The sequence below is a fragment of the Chironomus tepperi genome, unplaced genomic scaffold (genome assembly GCF_022539635.2).
Source record: "Chironomus tepperi strain 1889 unplaced genomic scaffold, CSIRO-AGI_Ctep_v1 contig_346, whole genome shotgun sequence".
Classification (NCBI taxonomy): Eukaryota; Metazoa; Arthropoda; class Insecta; order Diptera; family Chironomidae; genus Chironomus; species Chironomus tepperi.
Window position 1 is genome coordinate 1,024,100 of NW_027226468.1, and position 19,255 is coordinate 1,043,354.

The 19,255-nt window shown below is 30.5% G+C and overlaps 2 protein-coding genes across 4 annotated transcripts in view; both read right to left on the reverse strand.

The window, feature by feature from the left end:
- spab (space blanket) overlaps positions 1 to 3,361 on the reverse strand; it is a 39,292-nt gene extending 35,931 nt beyond the window's left edge. For 2 of the 3 annotated variants that reach the window (XM_070644866.1, XM_070644863.1), the window contains exon 1: positions 2,961 to 3,361. The gene's annotated coding sequence lies outside the window, so the exon portion shown is untranslated. The remainder of the gene's footprint in view (positions 1 to 2,960) is intronic. The other variant, XM_070644864.1, reaches the window with a different exon arrangement.
- A 6,895-nt stretch (positions 3,362 to 10,256) lies between these two features.
- Positions 10,257 to 19,255, reverse strand: part of flz (transmembrane serine protease filzig) — a 44,263-nt gene continuing 35,264 nt past the window's right edge. The window contains exons 4-10 of the mRNA XM_070644767.1: positions 19,048 to 19,218; positions 18,826 to 18,931; positions 17,353 to 17,447; positions 11,913 to 11,966; positions 11,785 to 11,846; positions 10,441 to 10,560; positions 10,257 to 10,340 (exon numbers count right to left, since the gene is read on the reverse strand). Coding sequence (XP_070500868.1) covers positions 10,335 to 10,340; positions 10,441 to 10,560; positions 11,785 to 11,846; positions 11,913 to 11,966; positions 17,353 to 17,447; positions 18,826 to 18,931; positions 19,048 to 19,218 — 614 coding nt within the window. The 3' untranslated portion in view covers positions 10,257 to 10,334. The remainder of the gene's footprint in view (positions 10,341 to 10,440; positions 10,561 to 11,784; positions 11,847 to 11,912; positions 11,967 to 17,352; positions 17,448 to 18,825; positions 18,932 to 19,047; positions 19,219 to 19,255) is intronic.

Sequence of the window (19,255 nt, forward strand, 5' to 3'; positions counted from 1 at the left end):
TTTGAGAAATCCCCAGAAAAGCTTATTATTTATTGAGGATGTGCTTTCATGAGAATTCTGTTATAGCTTTTTAATAATGTTTACTCAAAACGTTCGTTCATAGATGTACGGAAATGGAAATTTATTTGGGTTCCATTACTTCAATATGACTTGCTAAAGACATCTTGTTAATTTGATCCAAAAGACTATTTCAGTCTTTACCAAAAAATGATCTATTTTTAAAGTATTTCTTAGAAATTTGATAAAATGTTAAGCAAATGCTTAGGTGTTTCTAAATTTATGTTATTTATGGTCGATTAGAGCAACAAGTAATTGAATTGTTTCATGGAAAATGCTTCCTCTGTGACTCCTTTAGCATTAATTCTTAAAATATTCTTATATATAAAAGAAAATGAACTTTAAGAGTTCATGCTTTAAGATAGATATGTAGATGTGCTTTAGAGCTGTGCTTCAGTTGCATGTTACAAGGTTATCCGAGCATCAATACGTCTCCCGTTTAACCATAAGAAGTAAAAATGCTCTAATGACACTGAGGCGGCTATGTTTGGTGCTATTTGGCTAATGACCATTTCACGGATTGAGCACAAGATTATGTTCGTCAGGATACTGTTACGGCTGGCTTTTCATCGTGGCGTGGTTACGTGGTGGCGTATGGACATCCATATGGACCTCTACCTCAAGCTCAGACTCACAGATTATTGTGGGATTCGAACTACTCCTTATGCCAAATATGTCCCGAATTTACAAAAATACGTTAGAACTAGTCATTAACTGGACATAAACTTGTCATCAACTAGTTATAACCTATTTTTATCCAGTCAAGTGTGATTTACTGACCAAATTTATGTGCTTTATTAAATCCAGAAAAGTTACCATACGAGAAGTTTGTGGGCTAAGGATTTTGGGTCGACATCCATTTTTGAACAAAATTCTTCAATTTTCCAAGAATTTTTCATCAAAAAATCCCAAAACAATTCCATTCATAAATAAAAATTAATTTCCTCAACATCCTTACCACTTACAATTAATCATTGATAAATTAAACAGACAGAAATCATCATCCATAATTAATAAAAAGTTTGTTCTACATTGAGTCTGTCCAAGCAAACAGTAATATTACGAATAATTTAAAACTAGCAGAAAATGTTCGTCCCATTTCCATTTATGTTTGTGCAAATAAATTAATGCTCATTTATAATTCAACAGAAAATGCCTTCAATAGTGTTTCTATGGTCAACAACATCAGCAATTGTTTGAATAAATGCTCACGAATGCTGAGCTGTGAATTGAATGTGAAATTGTAGTTGCAATTTATGATTATTGTATAAAGAGCAATAGGAAATTAAATTTGAAAAATTTTCAACATTGATGGGTTGCGGTTGATGGAGGAAATTGTGATGTGGGAAAAGTTGAAAATAAGAGAAATTTGAATAGAAAATAAGGAAATAATGAATAATATTTTTAATAATTGGTCTTCGGGTTAACTCGAATTTTCGTATTTAGATGCTTTTTCAAATTAGTTAAAGAATCGATTAAATAATATGAAATTGACCAATACAGCAATTTAATAAATAGGAGTCAGCTACGAACTCTCAAATTTCAGCAACTTCTATTTTGTTGATTGTGAACCAATTAATAAATGCTCAAAAATAATTTTAGTTGAATTTCTAGTAAAGCTCAGACCAGATTTAATGATAAAAGCAATAAAACTCTTCATTTCCACTTCCATTCAAAGTTCTACGCGTAGAAAGTCAGAAGTAACTTATGTAAGTAGGACATTGTCAAGTTTTCCCGAAGGCAAAATATGAAGTTGTCCTTGTTTTGAATGAAAAGTCTTTGAACTCAAGAAATTTGCTAAGCTATTAAGAATTTAAATGAAAACTAAAATTTAATAGACGAAAAATTTGTTTAAAATGAGGTGAAATCAGATTTCGAAGTTGACTCGAATTTTGTATGGAGTTTTATGTTTAAGCAAAATTTTAGAAGAAGGAATACTTCAAGGAAGGGGGTTTCAACACCCTCGCTTATTTGAATAAAATTGTTCAATTTAAATTAAAAGTTATAAGTCATTAATAACAGCCAATTTTTTGGTGAACTAATGAAAAAATTCCACAATTTTTATTAAATATGTATGAAAAATTATAAAATGTTTTTCTACGAATCATGCTTAAAAACCTTCTTTAAAATATTTCTAAAATTTTTAATTTATTTAAAATTTTTGAAATTTTTTTTTGAAATGTTACCAAAAAATAATAAATACGTTTACAAAATTAGAATAGAGAAAGACTAACTAAGAGCGAGATTCGAACCCAAGACCACTTATTTAATTGCCTAGTACTCTATCTACTAAGCGAGTGAGACATTAACATTTGTGTAATATTAAAATGACAAAATCTTAACTTGAATGCAAAAAATTTAAAAAATAATTTTTTATCCTTTTAAACTGATTATCAAGACTTTAGGAGCTCAGAATGCTACATTGGAGTTCTATTAACTCTGTTTTAAATGGAAAATTCTTAAAATTTTTGAAAAAATTAAGTTTTAAAAAGCATTTTTGAAACTAAGAATTTAAAAGTCTTTTGAGAAAAGTTTTTCCATGAAAAAGACAATTAAGGTTTTGTTTAGTCATTAAATTTTGAATGAAATTCAGAAATAATTGTTCAATTTAAAAAAAAAACTCAAATATGAGCCTATTCTTAAGTATTCTAAAGTATTACAAAACTTAAATACAGGAAAAATGTTCAACAAAACGTAAAATACACGATAAATTTATGTAAATTTCCCAACATAAATTGATTCGATATAACCAAAAAAGAAAAAACAGCTTAAGAATCATTAAAAACTTTTCTGTATATTCATAACCGATGATAATTTTTCTTCATCCCCTCCCCCTGCTCCCCACACCGAATACAATATTCTATTTTTAGTAAACGCCAGAATATATATAAAAAAATACATACATAAAATACCTTATTCTTATTCCGTTCAACGACGCTTCACACAGTCAATGTATGAGAAAGAAAATACAAAACTTTACTTCCTTTTTTTTTTATCCGCTCTCACTTTTTATTTTGTGCCTTTTTAATATGATTCACACAAGAAATTTTGAAAATAATTTTTGTGAATTGAGCTTTTTTTATATTTTTATTTTTCTCTTTTTTGGATTAAAACTTTATTTCTTTTCACATATATGAGGAATTAATTCAGTTCCTTTTTTTGGATACACGTTCACGAAACAAAAAAATTAGGGAAAAAGTTAACTTTCATTAAGGAAAAAAACTAAATATTTTTTTATATAAATTTTCCTCAAAAAAATTTCCTTTTGCTTATTCGCGCTGCTCACAGATTGTTTTTTAGGAGCTTTTCGATCGAAAGTACGATGTGTACTGCGGATATTTTCGACAGATACGAGCAAGACATTCGAGAATCGAGAAAATTGAGAACATTTTGTGTGCGCATGTTCGCGATTTATTCATAAAATTTAATTTCTACAACAACAACAAGTTACGAAAGCTTTTTTTCCTTTTTTTATGCTGATATCGGAATGGGAACCCTTTTGTGTCCCTTTAATAATGTCTGATGACCAATTTATGATAACAAATAAATGAAAATTAACAAAAAGAAAATTTTTAAGGAATTTTTACTTTTTGTGCCTTTTTCAAATTTGTAATCAGACACAAATTGACTTTGGGAAAGCGAAAAGCATGGAAAATCATGTAAAAAAGTTTATTTTTCTTCTTTGCTGTATGAAAAAAAGTACGAAAAAGTTGAAGTTTTTTTTTGTACTACGTGTTGCACGTTTCTAATAGATTCATAATGGGTCGTAACTATCTTTGTATGAACTGTTTTTATGTAAATTTTTTTAGGAGCTTTTATTAGGTATGAATAATAATTAGGCTGTGTAATGAGACTAGAGAATGAATGAGATTTTGAAAAAGTTTTTTGCGAGTTTTTTTTTTATTTTAGAATAATTAATTTGATGGAAGTGAAGACAACTTGGCGTCACAATTGAATTTAGGATTCAGCAAGGGAGTTTAGCCTGCGGAAAGTTTCCTCGTTTCAAAGGAATTTTGAAGCTTTTCTTCAGAAATTTGTTTCAAATTCATAAAAAATTCAATGTTAATTAGTGGTCTTGATCTTGTGTAACCTTGTGGCTACGTCCACGCAAAGCTTGTTGAAAAACTTAAACAAAAGTAAATTTTGGATGTTCAGAAATTAAAACAGTGCGTAAACTGTGTGTCGCTGTATAAAGATGGGTCGTCAAAAGTCTCAATTTAATGATTTTTAAGAACCCAAAAAATATTTTTTTGAAGGAATAATGAAAAATTTGAAGTTTAAAAACTTTTAAACTTTGTACTTAAATTTTTTAAAACTTTTAAAATTTTTAAATTTTCTAGTTTTTTCAGAAATTCTTAATTGTTTAGACTTTTTAATGTTTGAATTGTCACAAAAATCTAAGAAATTCTTTGGAGCGAGAATCGAATCCTCTAAGCCACGGAACCATAAGAAGTAAAGTGACAAATTTTCAATTTTTATGATATAAATTTAAAAATCAAGATTCAAAATTTTTAAAACCAAATTTTGAAATTTCGAAAATTTAAATTTTCAAGTGTAGACAGATTTAAAAAAATTCAAATTTCAAATTTAATTTTTAAATCTTTAAATTTAATTTAAATTTTCAAATTTTATTAGTGTTGAGGTGTGCCGTGACACAAAAAAGATTACCTCCTACTCAAAAAAGATTACTTAACCTAATAAATATTTCAGGTCGGAGCATTGACCGGCTTTATTCAAAAAAATAAAACCGTAAATACGATCAAGAAAAGCTGACTTGTCTAGAAAGTCCAAGACAAAGATTAAAAAAATTCTCAGAATTTCCCAATGCATTTCAAACTTTTTAAATTCCATCAAAGTCTAGCACCAAAAAAAGTTTAACAAAATATTTATCCAAAAAATTCATCAAAAATTTGATTTAATAAAGCAGATAAATTATCTCAAGCATTTTAAACTTTCTTGCGCGAATAAATGCCAATAAATGCTGTTCTTTCAAGTCACAGAAAAGGCATACAAAATTAGGAGAGAAATAAAAAAAATAAGAAAACTTAAAAGCAAACACCAAAGCTGCAAAAAAAGCATAAAAAAAGATTTTATGCAAATAAAAAATAAAAAAGTCGAGAGATTTTCATTTACAATATTTAAATCTTTATGCTCCATGACATTCAGTGATGATGTTTATGTGCGATGTGAAATTTGAGAGAGGAAAAATAAAAAAAAAAGTTTTTTTATTTATAGAAAATGTTGTGGAGCTTTGGGGTTGTAATTCATCTTTTCTGCAAATAGACGAAATCCTCTTTTGGATATTAAAATTACTTTGAAAATAAAATAAAAAATATTTTAATATCCTGCAGATGTTGAAAGAGATCCGATGAGCCATAAAACACTCAGCGCGTGTGGGCATGGAGGAAATATTGTTAGAAAAAATGAAATTTTTGAAAATTCTTATAGGATTTAATTTGGTTATGATTGCATTTTGAAATGGAAATGACTTTATCCTGGATCTTACAAGAATGAGTGACACTTAGTGGGTGTAGGAGACGAAAAGGAGTTCAAATAGACTCCGAACTCTATGTGACTTTCGAATAGAGCATTGTGCCAAATGCATCACATGAAAAAAGCGTAAAAAAGGCTAAAAATACGGCGTGGGGACAGCGTCATGCAGGGTTTACGTAGCCTCTGATACCACTTGACTACCTGATGCAGGTCTATAATTTCAATTGTGATTTCCGGGTTATATTATTTGAAATGTATTATTTTCAATTGAAGTTCTGAAAAATTGCCACAATTTCAAACTTTTGGAGTTAAATCTTCACTTAAAATAGGTTTTTATGATCACTGTATCCATAATCCATCCATGAGACCATCCAGGGTCCTGTAAGAACAATTCCGAACTCCATGGCTTCGTTCAATGCCTGTTCTTTCAATCTAACTGTTTAATCGGTCGGTTCCATGAACCATAACATTAGAATTCCCTCAAATTCCATTCAATATCAAAACCATTACCATGAAATCTCATGCAGCAGCACTTAATCAACTAAACATACAAATCCATGAATGAACTTTTATATCCAAATAACTCGACAAAGCTCATTACCTCATTAGGTGTAAAAAACTTTTTTTTTCTGCACGGAGCTGTTTAACTGCCATTTAATTTTTCGTGGAAATTCCCGATGGCATAAATCAAAAAAAAAGTTCATGTCAAACCCACATTACAGTGTGAATTACATTAAAATTATGTATAACATTTACTGAAATTTACTTGAAAATCAATCCTTTTTCGAACTGAGGTTTATGATTTGGGAAAATTTCACATAGCTGATGATGTCATTGTGGTTTCTGCTGAAATTTCCATGTTTAGTTTGAATTAAAAGTGATGTAAAACTAATGGAAAATTTGAGTTAGCGTTAGAAATTACAATTCAGAAAGTGTGGTAGATGGGCAGAGTGGAATCTGAGGAATCTGAGTCATATGGAGGCAAGTTTGACAATGCGAGAATAAGGGCTCTGTGACCGAGTGGTTAGGCAACTAACTGGATATTAGTAACATTGTTATATGAGTGCGTGGGTTCGAATCTCATCAGAAACCGGTCTTTTAATCATTATAAAGGGTGCTGTTGAAATGACAAGGATATGCACAATGTTTACGACATTACAGAAGCTTGAAGGACAATTTTCAAAGTCTGGTCTGTTTTCCTCAAAATCGACTCCCGAGACTTCACTCGAAAATGCGCTCAAAAACGGTCTCAGACACCTAAAGCTCATGGAAATTCAAAAAATTGCTGAAAAATAAGACAGTTGATAGACATCTTGGTAACAACACTGGCTCCAGTCAAACCTCGTTATACTAAATTTCCATATAGCAACTAAAACATGATTAAAATTGCTTCATTGACTCGGTAATTCCAGAATATTGCTTTCAATTAGGGAATTCCCTTTAACTCATTGAAAAGAGTTCCTTTTCAACAGCTTTAATTAATTGTTGCGAAATCATTCAAAACAGATTTTCCATGAATTAATTTCAATTGCTGTTTGTTTCCATACAAAATACTTTGTGTATACAATCATATCAATCATTTATCCTACGCATTAAGCTTCAACATATTTCAGTTTTGATTAAATTCTAAACAATTTAAATTGAAAGGAAGGCATAGAAATGATGAAATGCGGATGTGAAATAGGGTTAGAGATTGTTGATGAAATTGAGATTTTTTAAGGTTTTTTTAAATTTAAAATTATGAAATTTTTGATTTTAAATCAAAAATTGTAGAATTTATTTAAATTTTAAAATTTGAAAAATTTAAAAATCTTTGAAAATTTAAAATTAAAAAAATTAAAAAAAAATTGAAATATTTAAAATTTAAACTTTTTTAAACTGAAATTTTTAAAATTTTAAATTTTTAAAAATTTGCAAAAATCTTTAAAAAAATCTCAATTTTCAACATTTTGAATATAAAATTAAATAAAAACGTTTTTTTTTTCAAAAATTTTTAATTTTTATTTGTTTAATAACTAAATAAATTTTTGACATAAAAATAAATTAATTTAATTAAATAAATAAATTATTTTCAATTATTAATTTTACTATTCGTTCCTCTTTTTTTCTTCTAAAATATAACAAAAAAAAAAAATTATTTCATTTTTCATGTATAACGATGAAAGAATTTTTCCTATGTGAGAAAAATAAATTATATTGTGAATATTTACATAATACAAAAGTAGAAAAGAATTTGAAAAAATGTAGAAATGCTCCACAAAGGCGAGCTTTCCTGTTTGTAATTCTAGTCATATCTATAAATAAAAAGAATTCATGCTGACTTCTGTTTGAAGTTACCAATCTTATAGCAAAGAGTAGAGTGTAGTAAGGGGATGACGGAAGGGTATGCAACTATAAACGTATTATATAACGGGAAATGATGTGATTGTGGCAGCAATATCGAGTTATACAGACGATATTATATAGCTTACTCAACCCCAAATGCCAAAACTCATGCTATCAGGTGCAGAGTCCTGGGTCAAGCCCTCATGTATGGAGAAGGGGTGTTAAACTAAGTAAAATAAGGGAAAGGGTGTTAAACTAAGGAAACAAGGGTTGGTTTTGGAATTTTGTCGCGAAAACTCAAAAAAAATCTAAAGAATTAAGTACAAAAAAGCACAGGGTTGACCCTCAACATCCTCCTCCCTTCCTCTAACTACACCCCTCCTTGCCATACCACTGGTATCTTTTCATATAAACATTCAGCATATCTCAGCACCATTCATTCATGATATAAAAAAGTTTCAATGTATGTTATTATTATTATTTAAATAAAAATTGAGCATTCCTTTATGATTGTTCTCTATGCTAGCAACAAAACAATATATAAATAAAATTGTCTTCATACATATTTCAATATAACAAGAAAATAACAACAACATTGATAAATTTGTCTAATATTCAATATTTCTTTTTTTTCCTCTATATTTTCATATGATACATTTGTATACAATACTCATAGGAAATATTTTTTTTGTTATGGTTTTTTATCACACATAGTCGCTCAGATTTGAATTGTATAAAATGCATTTATGAATGTGCAATTGGATGCATTGACAAAAAATTTGAATTTTTTTGAAAATAGTTTATGAGATTTAAATAAAACAACAATTGGTTCTATTTTAGATTGTGGAGTGTGGGTGTGTTCTGGGAAGTGCAATTTAGTATGTCGATAGAACTGCAATTATAGTGCTTCTCAAAACTTCCTGAAATTGAAATTTAGTCAATTTATACTGGAAAGCACTTGGCATACAACAGGTGAAAAATCGGGCACTTTTGATTAACGTGAGTCTGGATTGAGGTTATCTCATCGATTCTGCTCTCAAATGTGCCTTTCAGATTATTTTATGATCAAATAATGCGGACAGATAAAAGTTAAACTCCAATTTGGATTCATCCCTTTTAAACTATTAATACCAGAATTGAATACAATTTTTATTATTTTCGGTAGACTCACTATCAACCAGATGCAAAATTTATTGTCTTTGATACACCATGTGCCTTTCTTATCAGTTTCATGCGAGAGGAAGGATTCCGTATGAGTAGCTTGTCAACAAACTGGATCATCTCTCCTTATAAATGCAATATGCATCAGAGGACTGTCGATATTACAAGAATATGCAGCACGAATAAGACAGAAGCTTAGATGAGTGAATCAAATTGCCTGATGTTCGTTTCAGGAGCACGAATCACTTGATCTGTATTTGTTAGATTCGAGAATCGAACCTGTGTTTGCTCAATTTTTGGAAAAATAGACTTAATGAGCAAACCTTGGTTCGCTTATTAAATTTTGAACTATTAGAAAATATATCTATCAATTCAATTTTGATTATTAGAAAATATCCAAATAATCTTCAATTTCATCAGTTGATGAATGCATCCTTGTGCATCAAAAAAGAGCAAATATGTGTGAATATCGGTCATACTAAATAATCTTTCAAGCTATATAAGAACTTAAATCATCCTCTCATAATACATGAAAAAGCTATTGAATAAATAAATAAATAAATAAATAAATATTAAAAAAAGAGGGATTTGTGTAAATAACATTTTGCAAAAATCACAGCTCATACCGAATGTAAAATAAAAATAGAAAAGAAGCTGCATCAGCATCAAGTGCTTCAACATGAGAGATTATTCTAATAGATTACGAGTGGGGATTATATAAATAACGGTTTAACAATAAATTATATCTCTAATTTCAATTATGAAATGCTCGACTTTTCTTACAAGAATGATGAAGAAAAGAGTAAAAAAATAATAAATGTTAAGTAAGTATCCCTGATCGTGATACATTAACGCTAAAATATGATTTTTTCATCGCTCTGCTACGCAAATAAGCTTCTTTGCATTAACAGAGACTCACTTATTCAATATCATTTGACGAACCATAAAACAAAAATTGTGAATGAAATTGAAGATTGTACATTGTGATTGAAATTTAAACCCCGTTCCTTAATGAGATTCTATGCTTATTTATCTATTTTAAACCCGTTATGCTTTTAATCCATGGTTTATAAAAGTTTGTTCTCATGTAGACACCAGGTAGGAATGGTGCGGCACACTTAATACCATGCGACACGGTACCGATGAGTTGATAACGTCCATCAGGTCGTGACATGACGAGCGGACCGCCTGAATCACTGTAGGGGAGAAAATAAGAAATTTTATGTTAAGCAATTTGATTTTACCATGATTAGAAAAGCTTTGGCGAAAGCTTAGAATGGATTGAATAAAATGCAAAGTTACCCCTGTGGAAAATAGAGAACAAAAAAGAATAAATTAGCAATGCAATTAACATTAATGAAAATTCCAAAAAATAGACCGTTATAAAAAATACGTTTTACTCACTTCACAACTGTCCTTTTGTCCATTTGCATATCCCGCACATAAAAATGATGGCAAAATTTTCTTCTTATGGCCTGCATGCTCAAACATATCTTGGCATACTGTATTCTCAATTATGGGAACCTTTTTTATAAAAGGATATAAAAATAGGAAAGAACAAATGAGAAAATATTGTATATAAAATGAAGCAAGAGATGTGATAAAAAATGACGTAAAAAGCTTTTTCTTCTATCTGGATAGAATAACAAGATGGGTTATGTGTTTTGAGGTATGTGTGTGTTTTGTTGGAGTTTGGTTCTAGCGCAGTTTTCAGTTTAATATGATTAAACGTTAATATGATTAAAACATGGAACTGATATGGTATGGGTACGGTTTAACGGATCTATCGGATACTCATCAAAGAGCTTGTTAATGAAGAGTTTTGGATAACCATATAGCAGAGTGAGAACAGCAGTTACGTCGATATGTTGTTGATTAGACGTGAAGGTACACTGATGATAACATGATCAAAGGCAGGGTATGATGTCCCTGGGTTTGGTATGGTACGCATCAGATGCACCACATTGCCATACCAGGTGTATCACCACATTGTTCTAGTGATGTAGTCAGGAGTGCACTCAGAAGGTGTTGAGGGAGGGATGGTGGTTTGGTTATCAACCCCACTAACACCCACCTATTGGTGGCCAAAGGTTCCTTTGAGGTCGATTCGGTCCAGGTATTCCACTTTGTCATACCAGGATATATGTCCAGTATGTCCGTATTACTGGACCGTATCACCCAACGGAGAAATCGCCCCAAGGTCCCTGTAGTTATACCATACAGAACTATACCAATACTAAACCACTATCGAAGAAATTAACTCCCCTAAACACCCATTAAAGCTCAAATCTCAATAAAAAGCTTCTAAATTACTTTAAGGACATAAATAAATAGAACCACAATTCTTTCAAAAAAGTTTGCTTCGCCCATTAAAAACGTACCACACAGAAAAGAAGGAAGCACAAAACTGTGACGTCATAAACTCACACAAAAAGAAAGCATGAAGAAAAGAACAAAAAAATTGCTTCCAACAAAAATAGCCCAAACACGTTTTGTTCTTGCTTTATAAAAAAGGCTTTTATGTTTTATATAAAAACTAAAAGTTTTTAATGCATGTACACATTTACATTATCCTAGATGAAAACCCAAGGGAGACTTTATGTCTGTTTTACTGCACTTTTTTTTGTTTCTCTTTATGATCTTGCCATGGCTATAAAAATTATTTTCATTTCTCTTCGTCTTTATATTAAACGTAGAAAAAATAAAAATATTATTTTATCTCATTTTATCATGTACAATCCTACTTACTTGAACTTCCTGTAGTACACTAGGAACACCTCCACCGTACTTTAAACGCCCCCATCCACTAACTGCAATATTTATTTTTTCTTAATGAGAAACTTTGTTACTATAAATTCTTCAAAAAATAAACTTACCCGTTGCAACTTTTCCAGTATAATCAGTTCCATCAGGTGGCATACAAATGGGCACTGAAATATTTAGAATAAAAAAAACAAAAATGGTGAAACTTAAATCCTCAATTTTTATGACGTAAAACGAAAAAAGAGAGAGAGAAAATGAAATGAGAAGCATTTTCATATTCTAAGCGTGTCGGTTCTGTTTCTGTTCTATTTTGAATACCATAAGACTTGACATTATCTTCTTCAATGTATACAACTTTTTTGTGGGTGTGTGCTGCTGCTAAAACATTGACAATTGACAGAAGATTGTGAATTAATTGAATGGTTTTTGGATTGAAAATTTGGTTTGAGGATTAATTGGTAAAAAAACAGGAAGTTTGGAGATTGCAATATGCTTGATAAGTTTTTGTGACTGGATCTTTGTTTAAAAATGCATTGATCTTTGTCTAGCGGTGTCTATCTAATCTGTAGATTGATTTTATGTGCAGAATTAAGAAATTCTTTGTTTACAAAATTCAAAATACAATTTTTTTTGCAAATTTTAGTCTTTTTGAGCACATTTTCTTGACAAATTACTGATTTTTATGGTTAAAGTTGATAACTGAATGCTTATTTATCAATAAGTTTAATTAAAGAACTTCCAAAACGGATTTAATTTGATGTTTATTGTTCAGAGTTTAAAACTAGGCTAAATGTTTATATGAAAGGGTAAACATCTATGAAAGGGGAAAATCAACTAATTGTAGATGCAAATACAATTCAAATATTAAATGACAGTTGATATGGTTTCAGCAATTTTGATATTTTTATTGCAAAAATTCATAAAATGAACAGAAATTAGCAAATTTATGAAAATTTAAACATACTAAATCAAGGAAGCCACAGCATGCGCTTATATCAAAACGCATTTCACGTAGACAACCACAATTATTGTTTTTTATTCTTATGCATAAAACAAGAGCAATAATTCAACATATGTATGAATGGAGAAAATCGTAAAATACGTACGGTACGAGGAAAGAAAATTGAAACACGAACGACAGGGAAGGAAAATTTATGTTTTAAATTGAAAATCATAACTTTAAAACACAACAATTTAATAACATCGTTGCATTTGCTGTTTATAGACAACGTAGATAGTCGAGTAATGAAAATTGTGTTTAACTTTAAGTTTTATGGATCTATATGTGACAATAATGTCGTAATAGAGTCAATGATTATAAAAGCTATTTTTGTTTTTTTCTGTTGACTGCATCGGGTGAACTGTTTATTGTTTATTGAAGTTTATCTATGATTCTTGGTATTAGGAAAGAGGATGCTGGGAAAATAAGTTTTAGAAAGATTATTGGTGTGTGACAGATGCTAGGAAGAAGTGAATTTAGAGTTAATTCACATGCTTTTGTATTAAAGCAACTTCAGTCCGTTAAATGAAAATCTCCAAATTCAAAAAGATCAAAACTTTGTTTATGAAAAGTGTGTTAGAAATGAGAATGAATGAATTGTAAAATGGACTGTATTTTTATTTTAAATATATTGAGATAATGTGATGTTATTAGTTTAAGATTTGAGATTGAAGTGAAAATCTTTGATAAATCAAAGGTTTCTTAGATGACATTTTATGAAGATAAAAAATGTTGAATTTCATTCAACACTCTGCCAGCTTTACTAGAATTGACAAAAATGTTGAAATGCCGTTCAACACACTGCCATCTCAACTTGATGAAATAAAGCATTAGTATATGAATCAATAGAATTCTGGAACGATGTTGATGCTATCAAAATAATTCTGTTTTGATGTATGTCTTGAAAGTTGATAATAGAATGATTCTGTTCTATTGTTTGAACTTTATTGATGTAACAGATTTCTTGTGATTCATTAGTTCTAGCAAAATGATTCTGTTTTACTAAGAACTGAACTTGTGTATAAATAGAATAATTCTGTTCTATTAATACTAGATGAAGATGATAAACTGTTGTGCGATGTGTATGATTTCAGAATGATTCTGTTCTGATGATCCTGCATGATACTAAAATACTAAAAGAATGATTCTGTTCTTTTATATCTTGAATGTTGTTAATTCAGGTTAATACTTCAATGAAAACGATAACAAAATTGTTCTGTCTTGTTAGTTTTGCTTACAAGTTCTTCCTTACCAATACTTGATATAACTTCAAAATGAGATGAGTTTTTGAAATTCATTGATAAATGTCTGATGCTTCTAATCATACTCTCAATGCTTCTCATAGAGAGCTCTGCCTTCTCGTCAAGTTGTTTTGATTTAGTTGATTGTGCTAATTTACATGTATGCTTGTATGATGTTTTCCTAGACACATTTTGCACCTTGAAGTACTTTTACAGTTTTCTTTCTTGTGTCCCGATCTCAAACAATTGTGACACAATTTGTACTTCTTCACTATTTTGAGTTTTTCTTCTGTATTTTCCTTTTTAAACAATTCGCATTGATAAATTCTATGGTTATTAGAGCACAGAATACAATGTTCAATTTTAACATCATTGTTTGCAAACAATGTTGTACTACTTGATTGTGGATCTAAACTTTCGCTCGATGATGAATTCATTGTGTAAAATGAATTTCCTTCACGACAACTATATGTCAACGATTTTATTCGTTGATCCATAAATTTGCAGAATAATTCCCAAGTAGGTTTTTCATTACTGCTGTCAATATGAATATCCCACTCTCTCATCAGTTTCTTGTCAAAACGGCTTCTGATGAACTGTTCAAAAATCATGTCTAATAATTCTTCAGTTGAAACTTTCATTAAATTGAAAGCTGCTCGATGACTAATGTAAGTATCAAGGATTCTTCTTGCTTCTGTAAGCGACTCATCAGCTGGACCTTTTATTGTTAGTAATGAATTTGTATATTGCATTAACAAAAGTCTTCGGTCGTCATATCTTCTGCATAATGCTTCCCATGCAGATTCATAGTTGCTTCCTGCAAACTGATAGTTATTCAAAATGTTTTGAGATTCTGGCTGAATAGTAACTGCCGATTTCAAATAATGAAATTTATCTATATCAGAATACATTGGATTTGAATGTATTAAAGAGATGTAAGTATCTTTAAACGTAATCCAGTTGCTGAATTCTCCATTAAACTCTGGTAGTTTAATCTCTGGAAGTTTCACTTTACGCATAGTTTGTGATGATGATACAGTATCACTAACTCGTGGTGATTCTTTTTGTAATTCTTCCATCTTCAAAGAAACTTGCAATGTTGTAAGCACTGCCACTCTCTTGAATGATCTGTAGATTTCATCGTCGTTCGTTCTTTTTCGATCCATTAGTTCATATTGGATGTAAACTTCATTGAATTCTTCCAACATGCTTTTAAAAAACTCGTGATACACTTTAATTTCTTTAAAAGTAATACCATCTTTCATTGTTTCATATGAGCTTCTAATGTTTTCAAAGTCTTCTATAATCGAATCCAACTTTAATCTTTTTGCTTCTGATGTATTGAAAGTTATATTGAACGACATCATTGAGTTTGTAAAGTTCAATGATCTCAGTAATCAATCAAATAATAAGTTCAAATATTCAGTTTCCTCTTCTCTACTTCTCTGGAACTTTCCAAGGTTCGAATTAAATGAAGATGACAATCAATTCAAGCTTCAAAGATTTATCCAATGTATCACTTCTGCTTGATCATTAGCTTAATTGAAATGCAAATTTCAGCTTCAACAAATGCTGACAAATTCTTCAATATTCAGCTCTCCAATAGGCTGTCCAATTTCAGCTTTTTCAAATGTTGATCGATTCCAAACTATTGTGATGTTTCAAACTTGACTTCACAATCTTCCCACTTTCTCAAATATTTTCTTCAATCTTTCAATTGTGTCTTCGCAAAATTTCCAGATTTTTTGCACAATTTCCAATTTTCTTCAAGTTACTGCTTCAAATCTCAAGGTTTCGAAGGACCAAAATGAAAAGTGTGTTAGAAATGAGAATGAATGAATTGTAAAATGGACTGTATTTTTATTTTAAATATATTGAGATAATGTGATGTTATTAGTTTAAGATTTGAGATTGAAGTGAAAATCTTTGATAAATCAAAGGTTTCTTAGATGACATTTCATGAAGATAAAAAATGTTGAATTTCATTCAACAGTTTACATTCTGAAATTTTGTTGTTTTCGTAAAATTGAGCCTTCCAGGACATAACTACTTGTCGTATTATTTACCTTTTATTAGTAAACAACTCAATGTCAAGTATTCTACATGTTATGCGCTTGTAAAATACTCAAAAAGTAATAAAATTTGCAAATTTCTGAAATTTTCTATGAAGTTTTAAATTTGCTGAATCTAAATTTGTTCTAAAATAAGGAAAATCGTCAAAATTTCAACCAACTCCGGTGGATTCCCTCTAATTTTCGTCAATATCTTCCAAATATGCCTTATTCTACCTGTTTATTGCCTCCGATAAGAAGAACTTTTAAAAAGTTTAACAAACGAGCTTAAAGTAACTTTTTACGACTTGATTTTTTTTTTGTAAAAATTTTCTCGTCTCAAATTTCTTATAGTAAACTTCAGTGGATTTATTGGGTCGATTTGCGAACAAAAAGTTTGTCCGCTGTTGAGCACAAATATTTTTTGTAGGAAAAAAATTGAATGACGTCATGTGAATATGAATGGTTGATATGGTGAAAATTTACGAAAAGAGCTTTCATGACTGTTTGGATATGGAATTTAAAAAAGTAAACCATAGCAGGCTAAATTCATATTCTCAGCTTACACTGAATGCACGCTCTTTGCCTGCTAAATAATAAGTAGCACATGAGGATTCTGCAGATTGCACTCATAAAAGTCAATGTGTTAAGCTTAATCGCTGATTAGATCCCAAAATTCAAATAAAAGCTCCCTAAATTGATAAAAGCTCAACAATTTATCAATAATTTTTACAGTCCAATCAAATAAAGCTATCAGCACAAAACTCAATGTCTATAAAAACATCCAAAAAAAGATAATTTGCAACACCTCCGAGAATCCAAAATTCCAACACTTTCGGAGCGGAAGTAAAATCGTCGAATTTTCTTCCATTCATCGTAAAATGTTTATATGCTATGCATTTCACTTGGATATGTAGATTTGGATGAAGTGCGATATTAAATTTAATCCTCACATCATACACCTACATGCATGCATCTCGTACGTGAATATTTTGAGGGAAGTATGATGACTATATGTTGAAATCGATTCAACATTACAAAGTATATAGATTGAAACCTTTTTTTTGTAGCTTAGATATGAATCGTATATATCCAAACGTGTGTACAATAATTGTGTATTTTTGGATCATACTAAGTATCGAGTACACAATAAGGTAATATCGACACAATGGAAGACTTACCAACAAGCAGAAATCGCAAATAATTTGCGTATAAAAATAAATTCATTTTTATCATCATCAATCATTCAATATTTTCTTACCTATATGTGAATCGTATCGTACAGGCGATTCCAGTTCCAAAATTGCTAAATCATTCTCAAAAGTTGCCGCATCATATTGACGGTGAACGATGACTCTGTTGGTGGCAAATAGAGCAAAAAAAAAAAGAAATGTGTTTTAAATAAGCAGCAGCTATCTATACTTTAGGTTGCAAGGGCATTTTTTTCTGATTTTTTTTTTGTTGGAGCTTAAGTTTGTGATGGCAAGGATATGATGATAATATTGGACATGAGGATAAATATTGGAAATCAATATTTATGGTGGCCTTAAGAATTCGAAACAGAAGGGGATTCGTAACAGAGGATACAGAGTAACAGAGGATACCACGAGATGGTGCGCACTTGACATTTGGTCAGCTTCGGAGTCAGATTTCGGTTTCTCCATTCTTTCTTTGGTTTCTTCAATATTTCTCTATTTCTTGAGTGATTGACCCAAATATTGACAAAATTTGGTGTAGAAGTAATACAGACAGTATTATCCATTAGAATTTGATATGGAGATCTTCATTATAAATCATCAAACAAAGGTAATGTTCGGAAATTACGTAACGCTTAGGAAGAGAGGAGGAAAATTCTGTCAAAAACCGTTACAGTGCGTGGGATGTATTGGGGATCAGAATCTGGGAGGAGTGAAGGTCGAAAACGCTTTGTTCAGCGTCACTTAATTTCCGAACGTTCTCTTATTGCGTAAATTCCAAATAAATTAATTAAAATTCGATAATCTTAGATTACAATTGGAAATATGATATAATTTATGCGTAAGGTGTCGTTTACTTATTAGGTAACGTCTTTAGACATAGCTCGAGGTCGACTAAGGGTTCCCAATCCCGAGATCGAGACTAGGCCCTAGTTTTCTCGGGTATTCTTAATCTTGAGAATTTGTTGAGTCAGAGACTTTCCCTAGCACGAGGGGTATGCTTTCATTGTATAGAAAAACTAATACGGTATCAAAAATCGGGTTTTTTTTGTTGCCTGTTAGTATTCGGAAAGCTCAAATGTTGACATGGTTATTGTATAGAACCATGAAAATGAAAGGATAAAGAGGTGGGGATTAGAGTTCTAAAAAGCCGTTGTTTTTGTTAAAGTAATAAGGAACGATCATTCAAAAGTGTCCAACTCTGTGTAATAAGTCAACAGCAACAGCATACACAAGGTATACTAAAAGCTGCTTCCCCCTAAAAATCGATCCAAATAAGATAACGACCCCTTACACAACCCCAAATTGTATTCTTAATAAACTATACATCAATGTCAAAAAACCCTCATCAGAATTACATAAATCATCTCCTATAATATCATATTATCAATATTCTGTTCTACCTTTTATGTCATCACTTTTATGAATGAAAAATTTCACTCAATGAATATTCTAGAACAATTCATGCCTGAACAAACAAAAAAATCAGAAAAACGGATAAAATTTCAATGTCACTGCAATCATCGCTCAAAACTGACCTTTTAACATTTTTCGTCACTGAACGTTTCGTCTCTAATTCACCGGAGATATCGTGTTCACCAAACACAGCTACCAAGGACGCAAGAAAACCGGGTTGACAATGAGCTATGAAGGATATGAGAAACAATAAAAAAAAGAGAAACGATAAAAATAGAAGAAAAAGTTTTTCCTATGAAAATGTAGCACATAGTATGGTGTGCATGCATTTTCCAGTTCCATACCTGCTGTGAGAACATAGGAGTTTGAAATTAGAACACCACCGCACTTATTTTTTGTAAAAAGACCTAGCCATGTACTCTCACGTACGAGAACTTGCCATGGAAATTCACCAAATGCTGCTGCTGTGCCACCCACTATTCTTCCTTTTTTATACTGTGGTCGTACTCCGCATTCTAAATTAAATTTTATATGCATGCGTTTTTAATTAAT